We start from the raw sequence: 19,336 nt of genomic DNA, 5'->3' as shown, positions 1-19,336 counted from the left end.
AAAATGGAATATACTTGGAAAATGGAATATACTTGGGAAGAAAAAAATCCGAGTTGATTTCCTAATAAATAAAGAGACCAGTGAGGCTTTTATCTGTAGTTTTTAAATTATGATGTCATGGATTTAACAGGGATGTGTTATAATATATTTCAGGCATTATTCTTTTGATACCTCAGTTTTCCCATTTTCAGCCAATGTGAATATACTCCAGTTGGTTCCTGAAAACTTTCGACTTGATCTCAGTAATTATAACAGCTTCCTTGTTTTCTGTTGTGATACTGTGTTCCAGGGGCATCTTATATAATTCCTTCCCTAGGCTTGGAATAAGTCATTTTTTCAAGGAGCATGGATGTCTTTTAGTAGAAAATGGTATTAGGTACTACAAATGGTGTACATGGGGCTGGGGGACGCTGACTTTTAATAGATTAGTCATTATGTCTAAGCTATCAGCGTGTAGAACTGAAAAAATTGCATATTTTATGGAAAATACAAAATAAAACAAATCACAGTGCAGCTCCCAATTCAAATTGAGAACCACCAGGTTTTTTACTTACCTTCTGATTTTAAATATGTATGTATCACTTTGCCTCAATGCTTTCCCAACACCACCAGCATAATCATTCATTTGCTTCATGCAACAGTATATACACAACATTCTCAGAATAGCAACGTCAATACTAGCATCAACAATGTGATTAGTGAAGGCAGTGCAGGCAGTTTTTTGCAATTATTTTTGTCTTTATGAGATATCCCACTGGAGAGGATAAGCCAGAATTATCTGTTTTAAAATAAACTGAAATAATGCAACTCGGAGTAGATTTATTTGCTTCTTTCTCTCCATCCTGATTTTCTGTCCCTAGAGGAAGTATTCCTCCTTCTAGATAAATGCTAGTGTGCTGCACACTCGTCTCTGCTTGGCTTGTTCTCATATAGTATGTCCATGGTGATCACTCCATGCTGGTACATAAAGGTACCCCTCTTTACTTGAATGACTGCTCAGCACCTCATTGTATAGATAGCCCATAGCTTAGTAAGATAGCTTCCCCTTGATGGATATTTGGGCTGTTTTGTGGCTTGTGGTGATAAATAATACTGGAATAAAAAGCTTTGTGTATGTATCTTTGGTAATTCTGGCCATGGCCATTTTTAGGCTAGGAAACTAAAAGTATGATTTCAGGGTCAAATGGTACATTTCACTTTTGCTGTTTTGTTCACATGGTAATTTTTCACCTAGACTGTTTCTCCAGGCCCCAGAGTTCTGACTCCGGCCTCCATATTCATGCCAGGATTTTCAATCTAAAATGCAAATCAGGTCATTTCTCCCCTTTGCTTATGGACTTCCATGATTTCTGCATCTCGAGGACATGAAGATGGACCTGTTGGGTGAGTCAGTTTGTAGCCATCCCTTCATTGCTTTGCTTTCTGGCCTCATTTCCAGCACATCCCCCAGTGCAACCCATACAGTCATGGTGAACTTTCAGAAGTTGCCAAAAAGACATATGTCCTCTCATGTGTTGCACATAATTTTTTCTCCACCTGATAATCTCTCCACATCCATAAACATTCTGTTCAACTTCTCTGTCTCTGTGAGTTCTTCCTAAATTTCCCTCACATCAGAATTAGCCTTCCTATTTTTCACACATGGCATTTAGTGCCTCCCTCTGTTGGAATCTTGATCACATTTTTTAGCAACTCCTTATGAATTAGAATTTTCTATCATGTGCCAAAACTGTGCTGAAAGTTTATGTAGACTCTCTCAGAACAGCAAGGCTAAGTACGTGTCCAGGGTAATGCAGCCAGAAAGTGAAGGGCTTGTCATCTAAGAGCCCGAGGCTTTTTAAAAGTACACTGCACTGCTTTTCTAAGTATTGTGGATTCTTCCAGTTTACTTTTCTGCTTCCAGACCTCTCATTGCACCTGAAGCTCATCAGCTCCGTAGATTTTAACGGCGACAGCATAGTCTCTGAAATAAGCCAGGCGTGAGTTTTAGCCCTAACTCTGGCTTTAACATTTACTAGGACTACAACCTTGAATAAGAATTTAACCTTTAGATGAGTTTCTTGATGTATCACAAATGTTCTGTAGACCCGGTGAGGTCTACATAGGGCTTCTGCACCACTCCAGCTCCTCGGTGGGGAATCTTCTGGTGTGCGCAGGGATTTTGCTTTGCTCACTTTTATTTCTCCAGCCCTTAGACAATAAACACATGGCAGGTGCTCATTATGTAATTATTTGAGTGTGCATCATCTATTGAAAAGCTCATTCCCAAGCATACTTGCTCCTCCCAGGTTCCTTTCCCCAGCTGAAGGCATTACCGACCTTCCGAAGACTGCGGCTGCTTTTTAGAGCAGTCAGACGTCGAACTCGGGGGATATCCTTGACCTGAAGTATGAGGCACACTCTCCATGCCTCCCCAGCAGCTGGAGAGCCTGCCCTGTCAGCTTTGGCCCAGCAGTGCTCTTTCCCTTGCTGCTGCTCCTCTCTCTTCTGTATGATCCACTGCAATCCGGCCCCATCTCACCTGACTTTCTGAAAGGCCAGTCTTTAGCCTCAGCCCCTGCTTTTCCTGGTCCACAGCGACAAACCAGCCCCTGACTCCCACTCCCCAGAATGTGCCCTTTCTAAAAGTGTCATATCTGATGATACTATTACAGATTATACATCAGTCATGAGTTTAAAAAAAAAAAATCACCATGATTGTGTGTGTGTGTGTATGTGTGTGTGTGTTTACTCGATATCCCAAGCACTTAAATTGATATGCCCCAACCTGACTTCTGTTTTTATCCACCTCTCCACTCCCAAGTTTGTGCCTCCAAACAGCTCAGCAATGTGTGCTTTATACTGCAGACTCTTTGGACACCATTTTTTCTACCTACTAAACTATATCTATCTGTATTTATCTCTTCTCATTGAAAAAGCTCCACAAAGCCCCCTTTGTCCTTGATTCATTGACTCTCTGTGGCCATATTATGACACGGTGTGTGAGGGTTTTGAGTAGAAGGTTATGACTTACTCATCTGGGGATTCCCCCACAGCACCAGGGCCTTTCCCAAAGCAGAACTGAGTTGACTTCGAAGGGTTAGAGATTTGGGAAGTGGTGAGGAATCTTAGAGATCTTCTGATACGATACCTTCATTTGTATGAGTAAATTGCAGCTCAGAAAACTGTGAAAATATTTACTTAAAATAGCCCAAAAGCAATAAAATCGAGTGTGTGTGTATGTGTGTGTGGTTTTTGGTTTTCTCAGCTAGTAATAACCTTTTAAATTTTTCATTCTGATGTAGCAGGATCTTTTACCTCTGCCTTTAAAAATGCTCCAAAGAAAGGCTCTGGTAATTGTTCCGTCTAATAGGAGGTATAACTCGAGTCATAATTATGAAATGGTTAAGAGGACCAGACACTCAGGACTAAATGTGAAAGTGCCAGCCCTACCATTATTAGACACATTTTTATTTTTATTTAAAAAAAATTGTTTTTTAGAAGGAGCAAGAGTTGGGAGGTGGGGGGTGGCAGAGGGAGAGAGAGGGAGAGAGAGAGTCTGAAGCAGGCTCCATGATAAAGACCTGAGATCATGACCTCAGCTGACATTGAGTTGGATGCTCGACCGACTGAGCCGTCCAGGCGCTCCAGCCACACTTTTATTCGTGACTGTTTTGTCTTCAGCGTTCTCGATTATCATTTCTGTTATTTATGATACACATAATCTGCTACAACCCCACTTGCCTTCCTTGGTAACCAACTCCAAACGCTTTCCCTCTTGGAACATCTTAAAGACAGGTATGACAGGAGGAAATATCTAGAGGTGTTTATGTAGAGGGATAGAGGTATACAGAGAAAGATCATTCAGATTTAGAAAATAAAATGGGGGCTCTCATTAACTGGACAAAATAGAAACTAAAAAAATACCCAGATTCCTATCTCAGAAAAATACATTTAAGTTATCACCGGTGGTTCTGTTAGCCAAGGTGTCTTCATGGTGGTGAGATGAACCCGAAAACTTCTCCTGCATCTAAACTGAGTGTGGCATTACCTCACAGGCGAGCTCAAGTCTTTTAGTTTTGAGAGTAAAAGTTGCTAATTCTCTCTGTGCATCAAGCAGAGCTTCCCTTGTTGCCCAATTAGGTGATGAGTTTCATGATTTGGTGGGTTTTGAAATTTTAATTTAACTTAAATTCAGCTTGAATTTTATGTGGCCTATTTATTGTCTTATAAGAGAAACGGAATGCTATCTACAGCCTTGGTTTTTGCACTGACAGAAAAGACAAAAAGAAAAACATTTCAACTCCCACTTGACTCCCAAGACCAAAGTCTTCTACACCGTAATGACAAATGTATGATACGTGTAATCCAATTACTCACAATTACGTTGTTTTTGTCAGAACGCTCTGTGGTGCAATGTCACAGCAAAGTGGGTAAGTACCAACAACCACAAAAAGATGTGACATTAAAAGCAAAACTCAGAACTTAAAAAGAAAACACTCTGGAGAAAAGCACTCTGAAGTTTTAGCAGGGATGATGAAATGTCATTTACAAATTACAAATACAGGTAATTGGTGATATGTCGTATAAGGAGGCCTGAAGGGGTAAGGGTAGTGCGTATGTCAAAAACACGTCTAACCAGGTGAGGCCCTCATAAGAATTCCACTTAACCTAAGCCATTCTGCTCTTTTCCCAAACGTTGCACTGCGTGAACATGGACACTTGCTGTATTCTTTTGAAAATGTAATGGGAAACTCAACTTCAGTTTCCTTAACCTTCAAGGAGAATCTTTACCTGTAATGATTGTTCAGAAGCTTAATGAACTCATCTGACCCAGCCTTCCAGGCCCTCAAACGGTAGCATCCAACCAATAGCATCCAAAGAAGTGTAAAGATTTAAACAAGCTTTCTCTCACCGTTTAATCCATTAGTGGATTGCATTTACTGTGGACAGCAGGAGACCTCAGGCCACAGAGAGGAAATCAGAAACCTGTCTTTCCCAGCTGCCAGGGTCACTTTCTGGGGTTTCGCACAGACTCCATCCATCTGCTGAAATGACCTCGCCACGGTGCCCCTGGAGGGACACACCAGAGCCTGGACACTTGCTAGGATAATCCGCGTTCTTCTTCCCAGTCCACACAACCATGGACACCATCAAGGCAGCGCTGAAGTCTTCAGGGGGGTGAAACGGAGATGGGTGAATATTCCAGAGCCCCAGCTAAGAAAAGATGTGCCTGAAAAATACCCCCTTTTCTCGCAGCTCTTGTGCCCACTGCCCCAAGCACTGCTTGTTCTCCTTTGTCAGCCCCTGAACGTGTCAGGTTATTCTCCGGAAGTGGGCCACAGCACAGAGGGAAAGTGTCCCCCAGAATGGGCTGCTAGAAAGAAAGGCTTCAGTCTCTCTCCCCGCTTTGCACTCCACGCAGTTCTTACTCCTAGTCCTGCCTCATGCCTTTCAAACAACGTACTGGACCCCCCCACTCCACCCCACCCCCTACCCCCCACCCCCGAGTTCTCATTTCTCAGGCTCTTCCCCATCCCGCTCATTACCCTCAACTTTGCTATTTAAATGAACTTTTCGGTCCTCCCTCTTTTTCCAAGGATGTTACCTCTGCCCTGGGTCTCTTCCCCTGCCTTCCCTCCTCCAATTCTCTCCTCCTTGGTGCCGGCCTTTTAAACCTGCTGGGGCTGCCCTTTGCCTTCTTGTCTCCTCCTCTCCCTCTCCGGGCCCCTTCACCTCATCCATTCCTGTCTCAGGCTCTCCAGATTCCCGGGCTGTTTGCTGGTAAGAAATCTTTGCTGCAGCGAGGACCGGAGTCCCCCGCGCGCAGCCCAGTGGCAGAAGAGGGCGAGGCTGGGAGAAGGGCAAGGGCTGTCGGGGAGCGAGGCAGCCGGTCCTCCCCGCAAGCCTGCAAGAATGCGGCAGGGGGCCGGGGGCCTGGGGAGCCACTAACTCCCCGAGCCCCTGATCCGGGCTTGCGCACCCCGCCCGCGGGGCCGATTTCCTGCCCAGTGCGGCGGAGACACCGAGGCGCCGGGAGAAGCGGAGAAAGGGGCGCAGGGGGTGCCCATCACCGGAGTAGGTCCCTCCGCGAGCCGGGGGAGAACAGAGGAGGGAGTGGGCGAGCGGTGAGCAGGGAAAGCCCGGCTCCAGCCCGGCCGCGGAGCGTGGGGCGCGCGGGGAGCGCCGGCGGGGTGCAGCCGGCGGGGTGCAGCCGGCCGAGCGGGGGGCGAGGGGCGCGCGGAGGTAGCGCGGCGCTCGGGGAGGGGCGCGCGGGTGCGGGCGTGCGGGCCGGGCGCGCGTGCGGCGGCCGCGGCGCAGTGTCGGTGTGTGTGCGCGAAGGCGAGCCGCGGGCCGGGCGAGGGAGGCGAGGACAGGGCGCATGTCTCGTCCCGGCGAGCAGCCACTAGACGCGCCACCACCATCTTCTGCATGTGCAACATTTGCAGCCGGACAGGAAACCGCTCTCAGGGCTATGGAGACTGCGGGAAAAAGCCGGCAGCTGGCGATGGATTGCTGAAGGGGAGCAGTCATAATCGCCAACCACCCACATCTCTCTCCTGTCCTTTTTTTTCTTTTCTTTCTTTCTTTTCTTTCTTTCTTTTTTTTTTTTTTTTTTTTTTGTTGTTTTTAATTTTAGCGCCATCGTCGTCAATGCCTCTCTGAACAGCCTTTCGCAAGAGTGTGAGAGAAAGAGCGCGCGCCAGGGAGAGGAGAAAAGAAGATGAGGATTATTTGCAGACAGATTGTCTTGTTGTTTTCTGGATTTTGGGGACTCGCCATGGGAGCCTTTCCGAGCAGCGTGCAGATAGGTAAGCTCTGCCCGGTGCGGTGTGCATGTGGGTGTCTGAGGCAGGTATCCGAAAGTGAGTTAAATGAGTTGCCGGTGAGCAATTCGGGGAGACCTTCGGCGGCTCCCTTTACCTCTGCCTCTCCCTTCCCGTCGCCCCTGTGCACAAGACTGCCTCTTCGGGCGCTGGTTCAGTTAGAATATGCACACCCTGCCCACCCGTTCCTTCTCCTCGCCCATGCTCCCACTGCCACCTTGGGTTCAAGTCGCTTAAGTGGGGTTGGAATAAGTTGGAAAAAAACAAAACAAAAAACCTCCGTGGGGTTCGATTATATTGAATGTGCTATCTCTTCTCATTCTTCTCCCTAGAGCATGAAGGGATGTCGAGTTTGTTGGGGTTTTTAAAATTATTATTCTGTATTTTCAACACACTTCTTCCCATGCTGAGCTTCTCCGCTTTCTGCTCATTCCAGAAAGACACTGTTCGGGCAAAAAGCATTTCCACCCGCACCCCCCTGTCTTTGCTCGCTGTTGGTTAACCGATTCCAAAGTTAAATCCCTTTTCCGTGAAACGTTCTCTCCTTTTATTTTGTTTTCCTCTTGAGTCTCTCTTGCTCCTGTTCCTCCCGCTGGACTCCGCTGCCAGCGACCCTACCCATCGGTGGCTTTCCTTGCTGATCTCCTCTCCTGTCTTTTTACGGGACGCAGCTATTGGATTTCTTCCAGCCAGGCTCAGCCTCAACACTGCATCATTTCTCGTGGACTGTGCAACAAAACGGGGCTAATTAGGCTGAGTCCAGGAACCGCAGGAAAACAAAGTTCACGTCTCCTCTCCCATTCGTGTCACCACATCCCTTGATTTCTGCATTTTAATGCAAACCCTCTGTTCTGTTCATCTGCATGCCTCTTAGACAGAAATGCCCTCAGCTTGGCTGATGGAGCAGTGTGCTGGGAATCATGGAGAGGGCAAGAGGGAGGAAGGAAAACATGCTCAATGGTCTCAGAGGTCATTGTGATCATGACACATTGGGACAGTAAAGCGCTGAGCTGTCCTAAAGACTAAAATACTAAGCATACACCTTAGGGACAAAGGGCGCTCCCAAGATGTGGCAGGGAGAGCTTCCTAATCCTGTGTGTTGCCGAATGCCGAATGCCGGTGGATTTGACAGTGCTGGGGGGTGGGTATTGCATTTCCAAGAGAAAACACCAAATATGCTTTTCCTGCTGTTTTTAATAGGTGGTCTCTTCATTCGAAACACAGACCAGGAATACACGGCTTTTCGATTAGCAATTTTCCTTCATAACACCAGCCCCAATGCGTCGGAAGCTCCTTTTAATTTGGTACCTCATGTGGACAACATTGAGACAGCCAACAGTTTTGCTGTGACAAATGCTTGTAAGTAAAACACAAGTTCTGGCTAAATTAGAAAAGAATTAAAATGAAGCAATAGAGTTCCCCTCCTCTCCTTTATTATATTATTTTAAAAATGGTTTTTGAAAGAAATGCAAGATTCCCACTGTTGACTGGTTCCAGAACAAGTCAGAATTAAAAAAAAAAAAAAGGTGCGAGTGTGTGTGTGTGTATGAATGATTTAGTCTCAGGGATATTCAGCGGTCTTTCTCCCTTCTCTTCTTCCTTCCTTATTTATTTATTTTCGTTCTTGTCTGGATAATTCAAGTTGATTTCTCCTGCCACATTTCAGTGGTATTCCTGTTACCTGAATGTCAAGTTAGTGATAATTGAACTCCGTCTAGTTTTTTATTCTGTTCCTTTGTGTCTTCGTATTTACTTCTCCCTTGAGGAAGCCTGTGCCTTGCCTTTAAGGAAGAGACATGCTCTCCTGCCCTGGGGAGGGCGAAGGAAGCCTTGCTGAGAGTGAGGCAGAGGGGAGCGTTGGTGTGGAGGATAGATACTCCGGTCGGTTGGTTGACGCTGCAGATGATCTGGTGATGTCACTTGAGGCTGTCCTGCTCTTATATTCTGGGTTGTAAATGTCTCTTACTATCACGTAATGCATCTGTCCTGTGGCTAGAGCTCCATGAATCCTTACCTTGGTGCCAAATCATGTTAGTCCACAACCCACCTGAATTCAGGAAACAACCCAGCTTGCTCTCTCATCCCGCTCGGTGGACTGAGCCAGTGACCTCACCTCATCTGTAATACAGAGACCGTGGCACTGTGCTCCCTCACCAAAATACAGTCTAACTTAGTGTAAAAAAATATAATCAATGATATATTTACTTGAAACTCTCTAAAATGTAATCAATCAGTAGAGTATTCACATAGCGTTTTCATTCTGAAAACACATTTCAAATATCTCCTCAGCTTGACGTGCTAATTTACTACTGTTCAGAAATTTTTGTGTTAAGATAATGTCTCTAGATTATGTAAAATGCGTAGGGATAGATTCTATATAAAATTTTGCATTGCAGTAATACAGTGTTGCATTTGATTTGTATTTTTGTGATACCAAGTAGAGTCCATTTTGATTTTAAAAGTCCTGTCAGCACAAGAAAGTATACTGAACAAGTCAGTCATATAGAAAATAGAGTTTTTAAATATTTGGAGGATATCTGTTTCATTGATTTAATTATTTTGATTCATATTTATTTGCCATTAACTCGTCTAACAGATACCATGATCGCTTTCCATAAATTTTTGGCACCCAACTCTTACTTGATTTTAGAACTTGGTTTCCTAGGGAGGTCCAAGCATTTGACATTTTGTAAACTGCTGCAGTAATGTTACTTTGCAGAAATTCTATAGTTGCTCTGAACACTATTTAATTAGGAAAGATCATTTGTTGTGTTTAGTGAGAAAATCTACATTATAGCAGGAGGGAATCACCATTCAGCAGAAACATACATGAATTAGAGCTGTCTTTGGGATAGTTATTTTTGTGGGTTTTATCAGATATTAGTTTTCTGTTTCAAGTTTTGAAAAGGATATCAACATTGCAAGTAGTTTTAGATATAAAGTATTCTGCTTAGTACTTGAATATATTTATTTTTTAAGTAGTTTCTTTATCTCTCCTGAGAGTCTATCAACAAAACATTACTAAGTTTAAAAATAACTCAGGATCCAAATATATGTGATGGTACTTCGTCAGCAGTAAACTACTATTTAAATATTAATCTTTATTACTAAATTTGGAAAGACTTTCTTAAAAGTGGCACGTATATTACTTTTATGTTATCTTGGTTTTACAAATTAAGTTCTTAAGTATTCTAAAGTTTATATTGTGACTTCCATCTATAGAAACTATAAAACACTGATCTTTTCTTTCTCCATATCATTTGTTACTCTCCTTCAGGATAATGTTAATGGCATTATTTTGTTTATGTTTTGAAAATATTATATAAAGTGTTAGTGGTAAAGCACACATGGGAAATTGAGGTGAAGCTGCACACAAATGAAAAAGTAGAAGATATAAAAATAAAAATATGTTATTCTTTAACGTGTTGGGATTGAGAAAGTTGAAACTAGCTAAACTTTGAGACTACTGATTTTGAATCCAGGCATAGTACAATGTTAACGATACCATATTTTTCTATAATCACAAGTAATTGATTTTGTGTATGCTTAAGATATTAAAAAAAATAAATTGTAAATGAGGAAAAAACATTTTCTAGTGAAGAAAAGGACTTTTTTTTTTTTTCTTTTGGACAAATGAGTGTGCCAAATGTCCTCAAGGCAAATCTTAGTAGAACTTGGGGGAAAAAATTCAGTTGTCAGAGAGCGTGGGTCAAGGGATTGGTGTTTTTTAAGTGGACTGACTGGGAGCATATACATGTACGATTTTCCAATCTGATTAAAGGTGAAATGTAAGCACTAAGTATGAGGCAGACTCATCTATCAAGTTCTCTGCCTTTGGGTACAAAAGGATAAAAATAGTATTCTGAAAGATTAGTATGGAACTCATTCCTCAGAGTGATACAGACTGGATTTTTAAATTTTTCATGTTAGATTAAATATAAAGATATAATATATGACTGGCTAGATTTACTTTAATTGTGATTTACCTGCAGCGGGTTCTTGTCAAACCGTGGGATCCGGTCTGTCTGTGAATAAGGGCCATTAAAAGGCTGTGTATACTCACAAGACAGAAAAGCAGATTAAAGAAGGAAAAGTGTTGGTCATCTGCTAGGCAGATATAATTTTCTGCTGCTGCTTCTACCTCAGAATTAATTTAGCTCTCTAAGAATACTTTGGACAATCTGAACATTCTGTGTTCACTTTGCATACTGTGTAAGTCTAGACCTGACTAACTCGAACGTACCACTTTGGGTATAAATCCCAACTTCCTGAGGGAGGACAAATAATTTTGGCTTATGTTTTATTTTGTCTTTAATAATATTTGGTAATAATCAATATTAATCATTAATATTAATACTGCTTTCCTTTTAAACTGTTCACATCATTGGAAAGTCACATGACTCAATATAAAACTGAATTTATAAGAAATACAGATAATATAAAATTATGACCTATTACAATAACAATAAATAATAGGTGTAATAAATAGCCCAAGTATTCAAATTTCACTATCATTTTGTCCTCTAGATCACTAATTCTATCTTCTCTCTCAGTTACCCTAGCTGCTAGAGAATTTAGATTAGATTGGAATTCATTGAGAGCATTTTTAAAATCTTCACTGGTGGCTTTCACTTCTTCCCGAATCGATTCCATTTTGTCATTCAAATTTCAAAATGTAATTGAAAGTATACCTTCCTTTGTTGTGGTTCATCTGAAGTATAAGGTATAGCAAAATGGATATTTGATAAATAAATTCAATATGGCAGTGCTCTTTTAAGAAAGTGCCATACAGTTGACCCAAATTAGCTATCCTTACAAACAGACATGCTATTTAAATTGGATATGTCCTTTGCAAAACACTTGAGACAATCTCAAAGCATGTTGTTTTCTTGTATTTTCAGTAGCTAATGAATGGAAGATTTTGTTTTGGAGGATGTTGTATATTAAATCCGACCATAAGCAATAACCAAAACACTAAAGTAGTCTATCACCAGATGTTTTCAAAGATAAAAATATTGGCGCCATAACAATTATTAGTTTAGTCCAGTTGCATCAGAAATCCTTCCTTTGGTAAGACAGCACCTTTGCAATGTAATCCACAAATATTCAGTTTCTGAAATGATTCGTAAGTTTCAGATGGGCAATAGGAAATGCATAATAAAACAGATCAAGTACTGTATTATAACTTCGGTGAAATAATAAAAGAATCTTATGACATATTGTCAACTTTTTTAACTTGGAAGAACCATTCAGTTAATACTTTTTTTTTTAATGATGTTTTAATCTTACTCTCCTTTCTCTGTCTAAAGTGTATCTATTTAGAGGTTTAAAAAATAGTGGATTTTAAAATTGTAATAATCCCAAATAGAATGGGTATTATACCCTCATCATGGTGAAAAAGTTATTCTTTTTAGAGTTAAATAATAGTTCTGTTTGTGGCCAGTTTCTTTGTCAGCTCTAAATATCCAGGATGAGTGCTACTTGTAAAGGTAGGTTGGTCTGTAAAATATACGTGTTCAGTTAATCTAAATATGTTGAAAATGGGACACTATATCCAGTAGGCTCTACAGGCATTTCCACTTATGCAGTAGGTACTTGATAAAAATTTATTGAATATAAGTGATACTTTCTCTTCACTCTAATTCAACAGCGTTTAAGTAATTGTACAGTTTTCCATTTGAGGGGCATGAAGCCCTGAAAAGACATTCTAAGAGTTTACATTGGGCTGATATAATAATCTTAAACATGCTAAAAGTAAAATTCTGCTAGTTTGACTTGCAGAGTTGTTGACAGAGAATATAATTATTAAATACTGTTTGACTTTGGATTATTTCTTATGGAAATGGATGAAGTGAACTTATATGACTGTCTTTAAATTTCTTTATTTTGAATTGATAGCAAAATTTTGTGTTGATTTGAAATAATTCTATGATGCTCTTTCTTTCTTCCTCTTAATTTTCTATCATGAGATTATAGACAAAGATGAGTCATATTCCTATAGTTTGTCCCCTTCTTAAGGGATAAGAAAGTACATAATTTGCATTGCTGTATTTCAAAATTTTCACAGGATTAAGCTTTCATAAAATTATTAGAAAAAAATCCATAAACTTCATTTCTACCAGATTATTCCAAGGGCTGTTTATTTCCTGAAGAGGAAATTTTTTTATTTTGTGGCATTAGGAGATACTTAGAGATCTTATTTACAGAATTTTATTATTGTTCAGGAATTTAAAATGAAGAATAAATACGGCATGCCTTACATTTTATGATGACACATACTTTTTAAACTGCTTTCGTATATATGATTTTATCTGACCTCAAACGAGTATGAGAAGGAGACACTCTGAGAAGTGTATTGCGAATAGAGTATACATCATTATTTTGGTAGTTAAGCTAGCTTTAGCTCAAAGGAGTCACTTGACTTGGCAAAGACCAGGTAGCTAATATGCTGCAAGCCAGGGTTTGAACTTTGGTCTTCTAAATATTATCCTAAGTTCTTTTACAAGGACTCCGGTGGCGTGAAGAATACATCTATATTGAGATTACTTAAGAAAGTGAAAAGAATCACAATTTATCTTTTTCTCTAATTTACTTGCACTGTTTTGAAGAAAATAGGGCAAGACGCTTCCGGGCAACTTATTCATTAATCATATGACAGTGAGTGACAGCAAAGGCTGAAGTCATATTATGTAATGAATTTTTCCATCCATTCACTACATTAAATAATGAATGTAACTATGTATTCATTAAACCTGTTTATCAAGGGCAAGTGTATTTAAGACTCTGTGCTAGGAGCAAGGGTAGGAGAGCCTGTAGGGATAGTTGCTGCCCTCGAGGAGCTGATAGCCCAGTGGAAAAGAAAGACGAGTCCGTTAGTACAGTGGCAATGAGGCAAAGTGCCCGGACAGAGGAACAGAGAGCTGGGACAGAGATGACCGTGGGAATAGTGCCAGACGTGGCCTGGCATCCCAGGTGAGGTCAGCGGATCTGGCTGTTAAGGCTCTTGTTGAGTCATTTGAGAAGGAAGAAGGAAGGGGAGGCCAGCCGGCTGGGAGCAGCACAGGATGTGGCCCTAAGGTGTGGGAGAGCCAGCTGTATTTGAGCCCCTGAAGAGGGTTTGGGCTGGCTGGCTCTAGCACCCAGTGCGAGGAGAAGGAGAGGGGGACGGTCTGTGGACCCACGGAGGATCTTGTCGCTGCTGTAAGGAGACTCTTCTGAATGAAAAGGGAGCCCATCAGTGACGTAAAACACAACAGTGACATACAGGATCAGATTTACATTTTACAAAGAATAGGCTGGTTGTGGGAAGGAGAATGAATTAGAAGGAGACAACGCGGCAGGAAAAGGCAAGTCAGTGGAGTCTTGAAGTCATACAGTTTAGTATGGTACATGCTTGAGGAAAAGTAGATGTCCTGAGGAGAGAGAAAAGATCCAAGAATACAAAACTGTTGTCAGAACTTAGTGATGGGTTGGGGACACCTGCGGGGCTCAGTTGGTTAAACGTCTTTCTTCGGCTCAGGTCATGATCCTAGGGTCCTGGAATCTAGCCCCACACGGGGCTCCCTGGGAGCCTGCTTCTCCCTCTCCCTCTGCTGGCTCCGCCTGCTTGTTCACTCTCTCTCTCTCCCTCTGACAAGTAATAAATAAAATCTTAAAAAAAAAAAAAGAATTTAGTGATGGGTTGGTATCTTTGTGGGTGAGGAGAAAGGAAGTGTGGTAAGAATTCAAGATGAGTTCTCTGATTTCTAACTTGGGGAGATGACTCGGGGCTGTTTCTGTTGACTGTTCCCCACAGGAGGGGAAGCAGCTCGGAAAGCAGGAGGTGAGGTTGTCAGAGGTTCGGACGTGGCGGGTGACAAGACACTGAGCGGAGCTCTGCCCACCTCTGCCGTAGACAGCGGGGCGGGTGCGTGTGCAGCTGCGGGGCTCAGTGGGAACGGAAGACGGGCATTTGGGGGTGCCTGCAGAGCTGTGGAGGTGGCGGGACCACCCACGAGAGCAAGAAGAGTAAAACTGCTGAGTGCAAAGTCCTAGGAAGTACCTTTACTTTGAGGGGCAGCAAGAGATAGGAGGCTGAAGGACGAGGGGTCAGGAAGTTCTGAGGAAAATGAGACAAGAGCAATTTCACAGGCGTCAAGAGGTGAGAAAGCATTTCCAGTAAATAGTGAAAAGCCTTGTCAAAGCCTGCAAAATTTAAATAACGAATTGCGAGGATACTTGATCTTTAACATCAGGCTTCTTTTCTCTTTAGAGTGGTCTTTTGCATTTTGACCAGATTTTTTTTTAAAAAGCAGCCTTTATTAATTCCATGTAGATTCTGTTAATAATACTCTTCTGTATGTAGGGGCCTAGCATATTCCCCTGTTTTCCTTAGAGGTGGGGAGATAGTCTTCCCTGGGCTTTTGACCCAGATGGGCTTGAATTTGCAGTCTGATAGTGGGGAAGTTACTTAACACTTCTGAGCCTCAGTTTCTAAATCTGTAGGGAAATAATATGTACGCATGTGAATTTTATGAATATTAGAAAAGTGTTTGGGAAATAGAATGCAGTTAGAACGCAATTTAGTTGTGTTAACATTTTCTGTGATACGGAGCATTTATCTCTGAGCTGATCTAACTTCAGAAGAGTTACATTTTCTGTTTATATTTTGAGAAAGCAATGCATGTGTTGAATACCTTTATTTTGTAGATATTTCATAAGAATATTTTTTACCTCTCATTGAATTGCTAGTTTTAATTTATGTACACAAATCGAAATTCCTATTTTTCAAAAGTATTTTCACGTCCTAAAAGAGGGTGTCTTTATCTGGAGTCTGTGGGTGATTCAGAGAGAGGATTTGTTCATGGATGTATTAAAGAGGTTGATAATTAATTAACTAAACACAAAAATTAATTAAACACAAAAATTTTGTGTTCTTAAGCAGTGTGCGTGTGCGTGTGTGTGTGTGTGTCTAAACTTTTGGAAGACTTCTCAGTAAATCCCAGTCACAAAAAAAGGCCCAGGACCACAGCATACATGTAAATTAGAAATAAACAGTACTTCATTCCCTACTTTATCATTTTAGAAGCCAGTTGGATTTTATCCTTGAAACTAACCAGGAATCCTTCCATAATATCCATCTCCATTAGCTTCTCTCTTGACATAGAAAATAATCAGTGCGTCCTGGCTGGAAACATGCTTGGCTTGGTCCTCTGCCTCTCAGACTGTCCTCCTATTATTTTTATTCCTTCTCTTACTATCCGAGGTTCTACACATTCCGCATCAGTTCCTATTTTTGTCATGATTTATCTTTTCCCTCACTATCCCCACTCCTGGAACTGACTTACAGATTGGCAAGTCCAGTTGTTACTCCCCGGTCTTCCTTGTCCATTGGCGGTTGGCGAGATCCTGCGTGGCTGCCGACTTCCTGGCCTTTGACGCCCCTTCCTCCTCTGTGAGAGTAGTGACTGCAGGAGGGGCTGACGGTGTGCCGGGCCCTCCTGGGAGTTACCTCAAGCCTAACACAACTCTGAGAAGCCAGCGCTATTGTGATTATCATCATCACTTTACATGCAGAGAGAGAAAAGATCTGTGGTTAGGGAGATTTGCCTGACGTAAAGGATCCGGGCCTTCAGTTAGTAAAGTCAGTTTTGCCTGCCATTCATACCGCAGCAGCTTGCAAGCATGGTGTCCCGGCCTTCTGTGACAGCAGCCAGGCAGCTCTTCTTTTAAATAGAAGGATGTTTTTCTCAAAGCTACCTCTTTCCTGGAACAACTGTGATTCACCCCCGCGGATCCGTGTTGCGTTTCACATTGGACATCTCAGATTCTTCTGTGCGATTTGCAGTGCGGCCCACAAACGAGAGCGGTCTCGTTCTATTGATGACGCCCGCTTTCCTGTCGGCTGCCGGAGCCGAGTCCGGAAGGCCACCCTGTGGCCTCTGTTAAGTGCCGTGCAAACAGGATCGGTCCCTTCGTCAGTTGGCCAACCTACCTATTTTATTTCTCTTTATAGGAATCATATTTGGTTTCAGGGTAACCTGTTCAAAACATACTTTCCCAAGTACTTCACTGTAAGATTGGTTTAACTCTCAGGCATTTTCTTTCAGGTTTTCTCTGGCTTGTTTTGGGATTCCAAAAAAACACAGTGTTGACTGTGTTTTTAAAGAACATTAACCAAGTCAAAATTGCTCTGCCATCTTAGTGCCAACACTTATCCCTGACTTAATAAAACTACTAGGATCACAAATAAAGAGTTATCTTAGAAATAAATGGTAAGAAAGAAAATGTGACATTGAGTGCTTTCCCTGAATAACAGCCATGTTTCTCCAGATGCAGGACAAAGTACACAGTCAGCTGTAGGTCGTGCTGGCTTACCTTTGTTGCTTATATGCTTCTTCTAAAATTAGCAGGTTTTCACCAGTAACTTCAAATATATTATGCCCTTGTGTTCTTCCCATTTTCCCATTTTTGTCTTTTTTTGAACAAACATGTACTGTAAAAATTTCAGGTAACTCAGAAATCTTAAAAAGCCAAAGTATTTTGTAATCCTACCCCTTAGAGATAATCACAGTGCAGACCCAAGTACGGAGACAAGAGTACTGAAAACATACAAAGCTAATATATGTATATCTAAAGATAAAGGCATTTTAAAAAAATGGTAACGTTCTGTGCTTGCATGTTATTAATGGTTTGTCTCGCATACCTTAACAAATCAGCATGTCAGAGCCGTCTCATTTTCTTCTACTGCTACGTCATACGTCATCGTGCAGTCACTATGATCAGCGTACTCCGTACCCTCTGGATCAACATTTGTGTGGTTCCCACATTTCTGATATGACAAACAAAACAGCAGAAGAACTGTTTATGTACCTGTGCGATCATTCCTATGGGACTAATTCCTGGTAATGAAATTTACTCTATTAAATAATGTGGGGTTTTGTTTTTAATAGATATTATCAATTTCTTCTCCTCAAAAACAAACTGCTACTTAAATTTACAACCACCAAAATGTGAGAATAATTCTTTCTCTATGACCTGCCAACACTAAGCCATTATGTCTCTTGAATCTTCACTTGTCCTGATAGGTAGAAATGATATCTAATTGCTCCTTTCATTTGCATGTTTCTTACTAATAGTGAGGCTGAGAATATTTTCTTCTATTTAGAAAATCTGTGTCCTTCTTTGGGGTTCTTCTCCTTTGCCAACATTTTCTTCTTCATCTGTGGGTGCACTTTATATACTGTAAAAAATTAACCCTTTGTTGTCCACGTTAAGGACTATTTTTCTACTGTGCCTTGGCTTCCAGCTCCGCGTATGATGCCTTTTATCATACAGACATTTTAAATTTTTATGTAGTCAGATTTTAGTTATTTTCTTTACAGCTTATGGGTTTTTGGTTATACTTGTAAAGGTATTCCTAACCTTAAACGTATAAATATATTGTCCCACATTTTTTTCTAGTACTTTTATGATTTTGGGCATTATATTCATAACACTAACTCTTTGGGGATTTTTTTTTTCTTATGTCTGTTAGGAACTTCCATTTATTTATTTTTGACACTATTTCTTTGGATGAGTTATTCTTTGACAGCTGCTTTGCACAGATACATTTGTGCAAATCTCCTGCTCTTCCTGGACTGAATTTGAACTTGGACCAGAGGCCTGCATTTTCTCTCTTCCCATGTTCTCCTGTTTGTTGTTCCTCACCTACCTTTCCTGTCTGGCTCTGGTGGTCACACTACTAGTTTTGATATTTTTATCATCCTGCTTTCTTGCTCCTCTTACTTCCTACTTTTTTTTCCTTCAAGTTTGTCACTCACCATCTGACCGAAGGACATCACCAGCATGTGTCACAAACATTCTCACCCTTCTCTGTTTCTGTCCCAGCATTCTACTGCAGTCGGTGGTCCTTTTCTCTTGATTTCAGAATTATCCTCCTGCTTTGACTGTACTTCCCTCCGTCCGCTCGACGTACTGGAGCCAGGGCAGCTCCTCTGAACTTAAAAATCAGAGGCCATCTCTTCCTTTCTTGAAGCTTCCAAAGGGTCTTATTCTCGTAGAGTAAGATTGTAAGTCTAGTATGCTCCCACACCATCTGCCTCTTGCCCACCTCTTTGCCTTGTCTACTGTGTTGGAGTCCCCTCGGGTCTTCTTTTTGGTTCTTTAACCTTCTTTAACCCTTTCTTTTCTCTATGTCTTGTACTTGTGTTCCTTTTTTTTTTTTTTTTTTTTTTTTTTTTGACTCTTCCTATGCAGTTATTTGCTTCACTGGCTTGTTCTGAACCTTAGGGACTGAAGTCAAAATCACCACATCAGAGAAGCCTTCCTGATCAACCTCTCTGGAGTAAACCCTTTCCCTCCCAAATTCTAGCTACTCTGCACTGCATTACCAACCCTAGGATCATGTTTGCTTTGATCACAATCTGTAATTATTATTTCTACTTGTTTACTTATTTATCATCTATATTCCCTGCTTGAAGATCAACTCCCAAAACCAAGGGCTTCCTCTGCTTTAAGTGATACATCCTCATTACCTTGCCCAGTGCCTG

The 19,336-nt window shown here is 41.5% G+C and overlaps 1 protein-coding gene across 3 annotated transcripts in view; it reads left to right on the top strand.

The window, feature by feature from the left end:
* Window positions 1-6,618: 6,618 nt before the first annotated feature.
* LOC111153760 (glutamate ionotropic receptor AMPA type subunit 4) overlaps window positions 6,619-19,336 on the top strand; it is a 388,143-nt gene continuing 375,425 nt past the window's right edge. For all 3 annotated transcript variants that reach the window (XM_022512979.1, XM_022512980.1, XM_022512981.1), the window contains exons 1-2: window positions 6,619-6,791; window positions 8,007-8,165. In XM_022512979.1, coding sequence (XP_022368687.1) covers window positions 6,704-6,791; window positions 8,007-8,165 — 247 coding nt within the window. In that variant the 5' untranslated portion in view covers window positions 6,619-6,703. The remainder of the gene's footprint in view (window positions 6,792-8,006; window positions 8,166-19,336) is intronic.

This window comes from Enhydra lutris, unplaced genomic scaffold (assembly GCF_002288905.1).
Source record: "Enhydra lutris kenyoni isolate GAN:26980312 unplaced genomic scaffold, ASM228890v2 scaffoldscaffold34, whole genome shotgun sequence".
Lineage (NCBI taxonomy): Eukaryota > Metazoa > Chordata > Mammalia > Carnivora > Mustelidae > Enhydra > Enhydra lutris.
The sequence above is the reverse complement of the archived record's forward strand: the minus strand, read 5'-3'. Positions and strand labels throughout refer to the sequence as shown.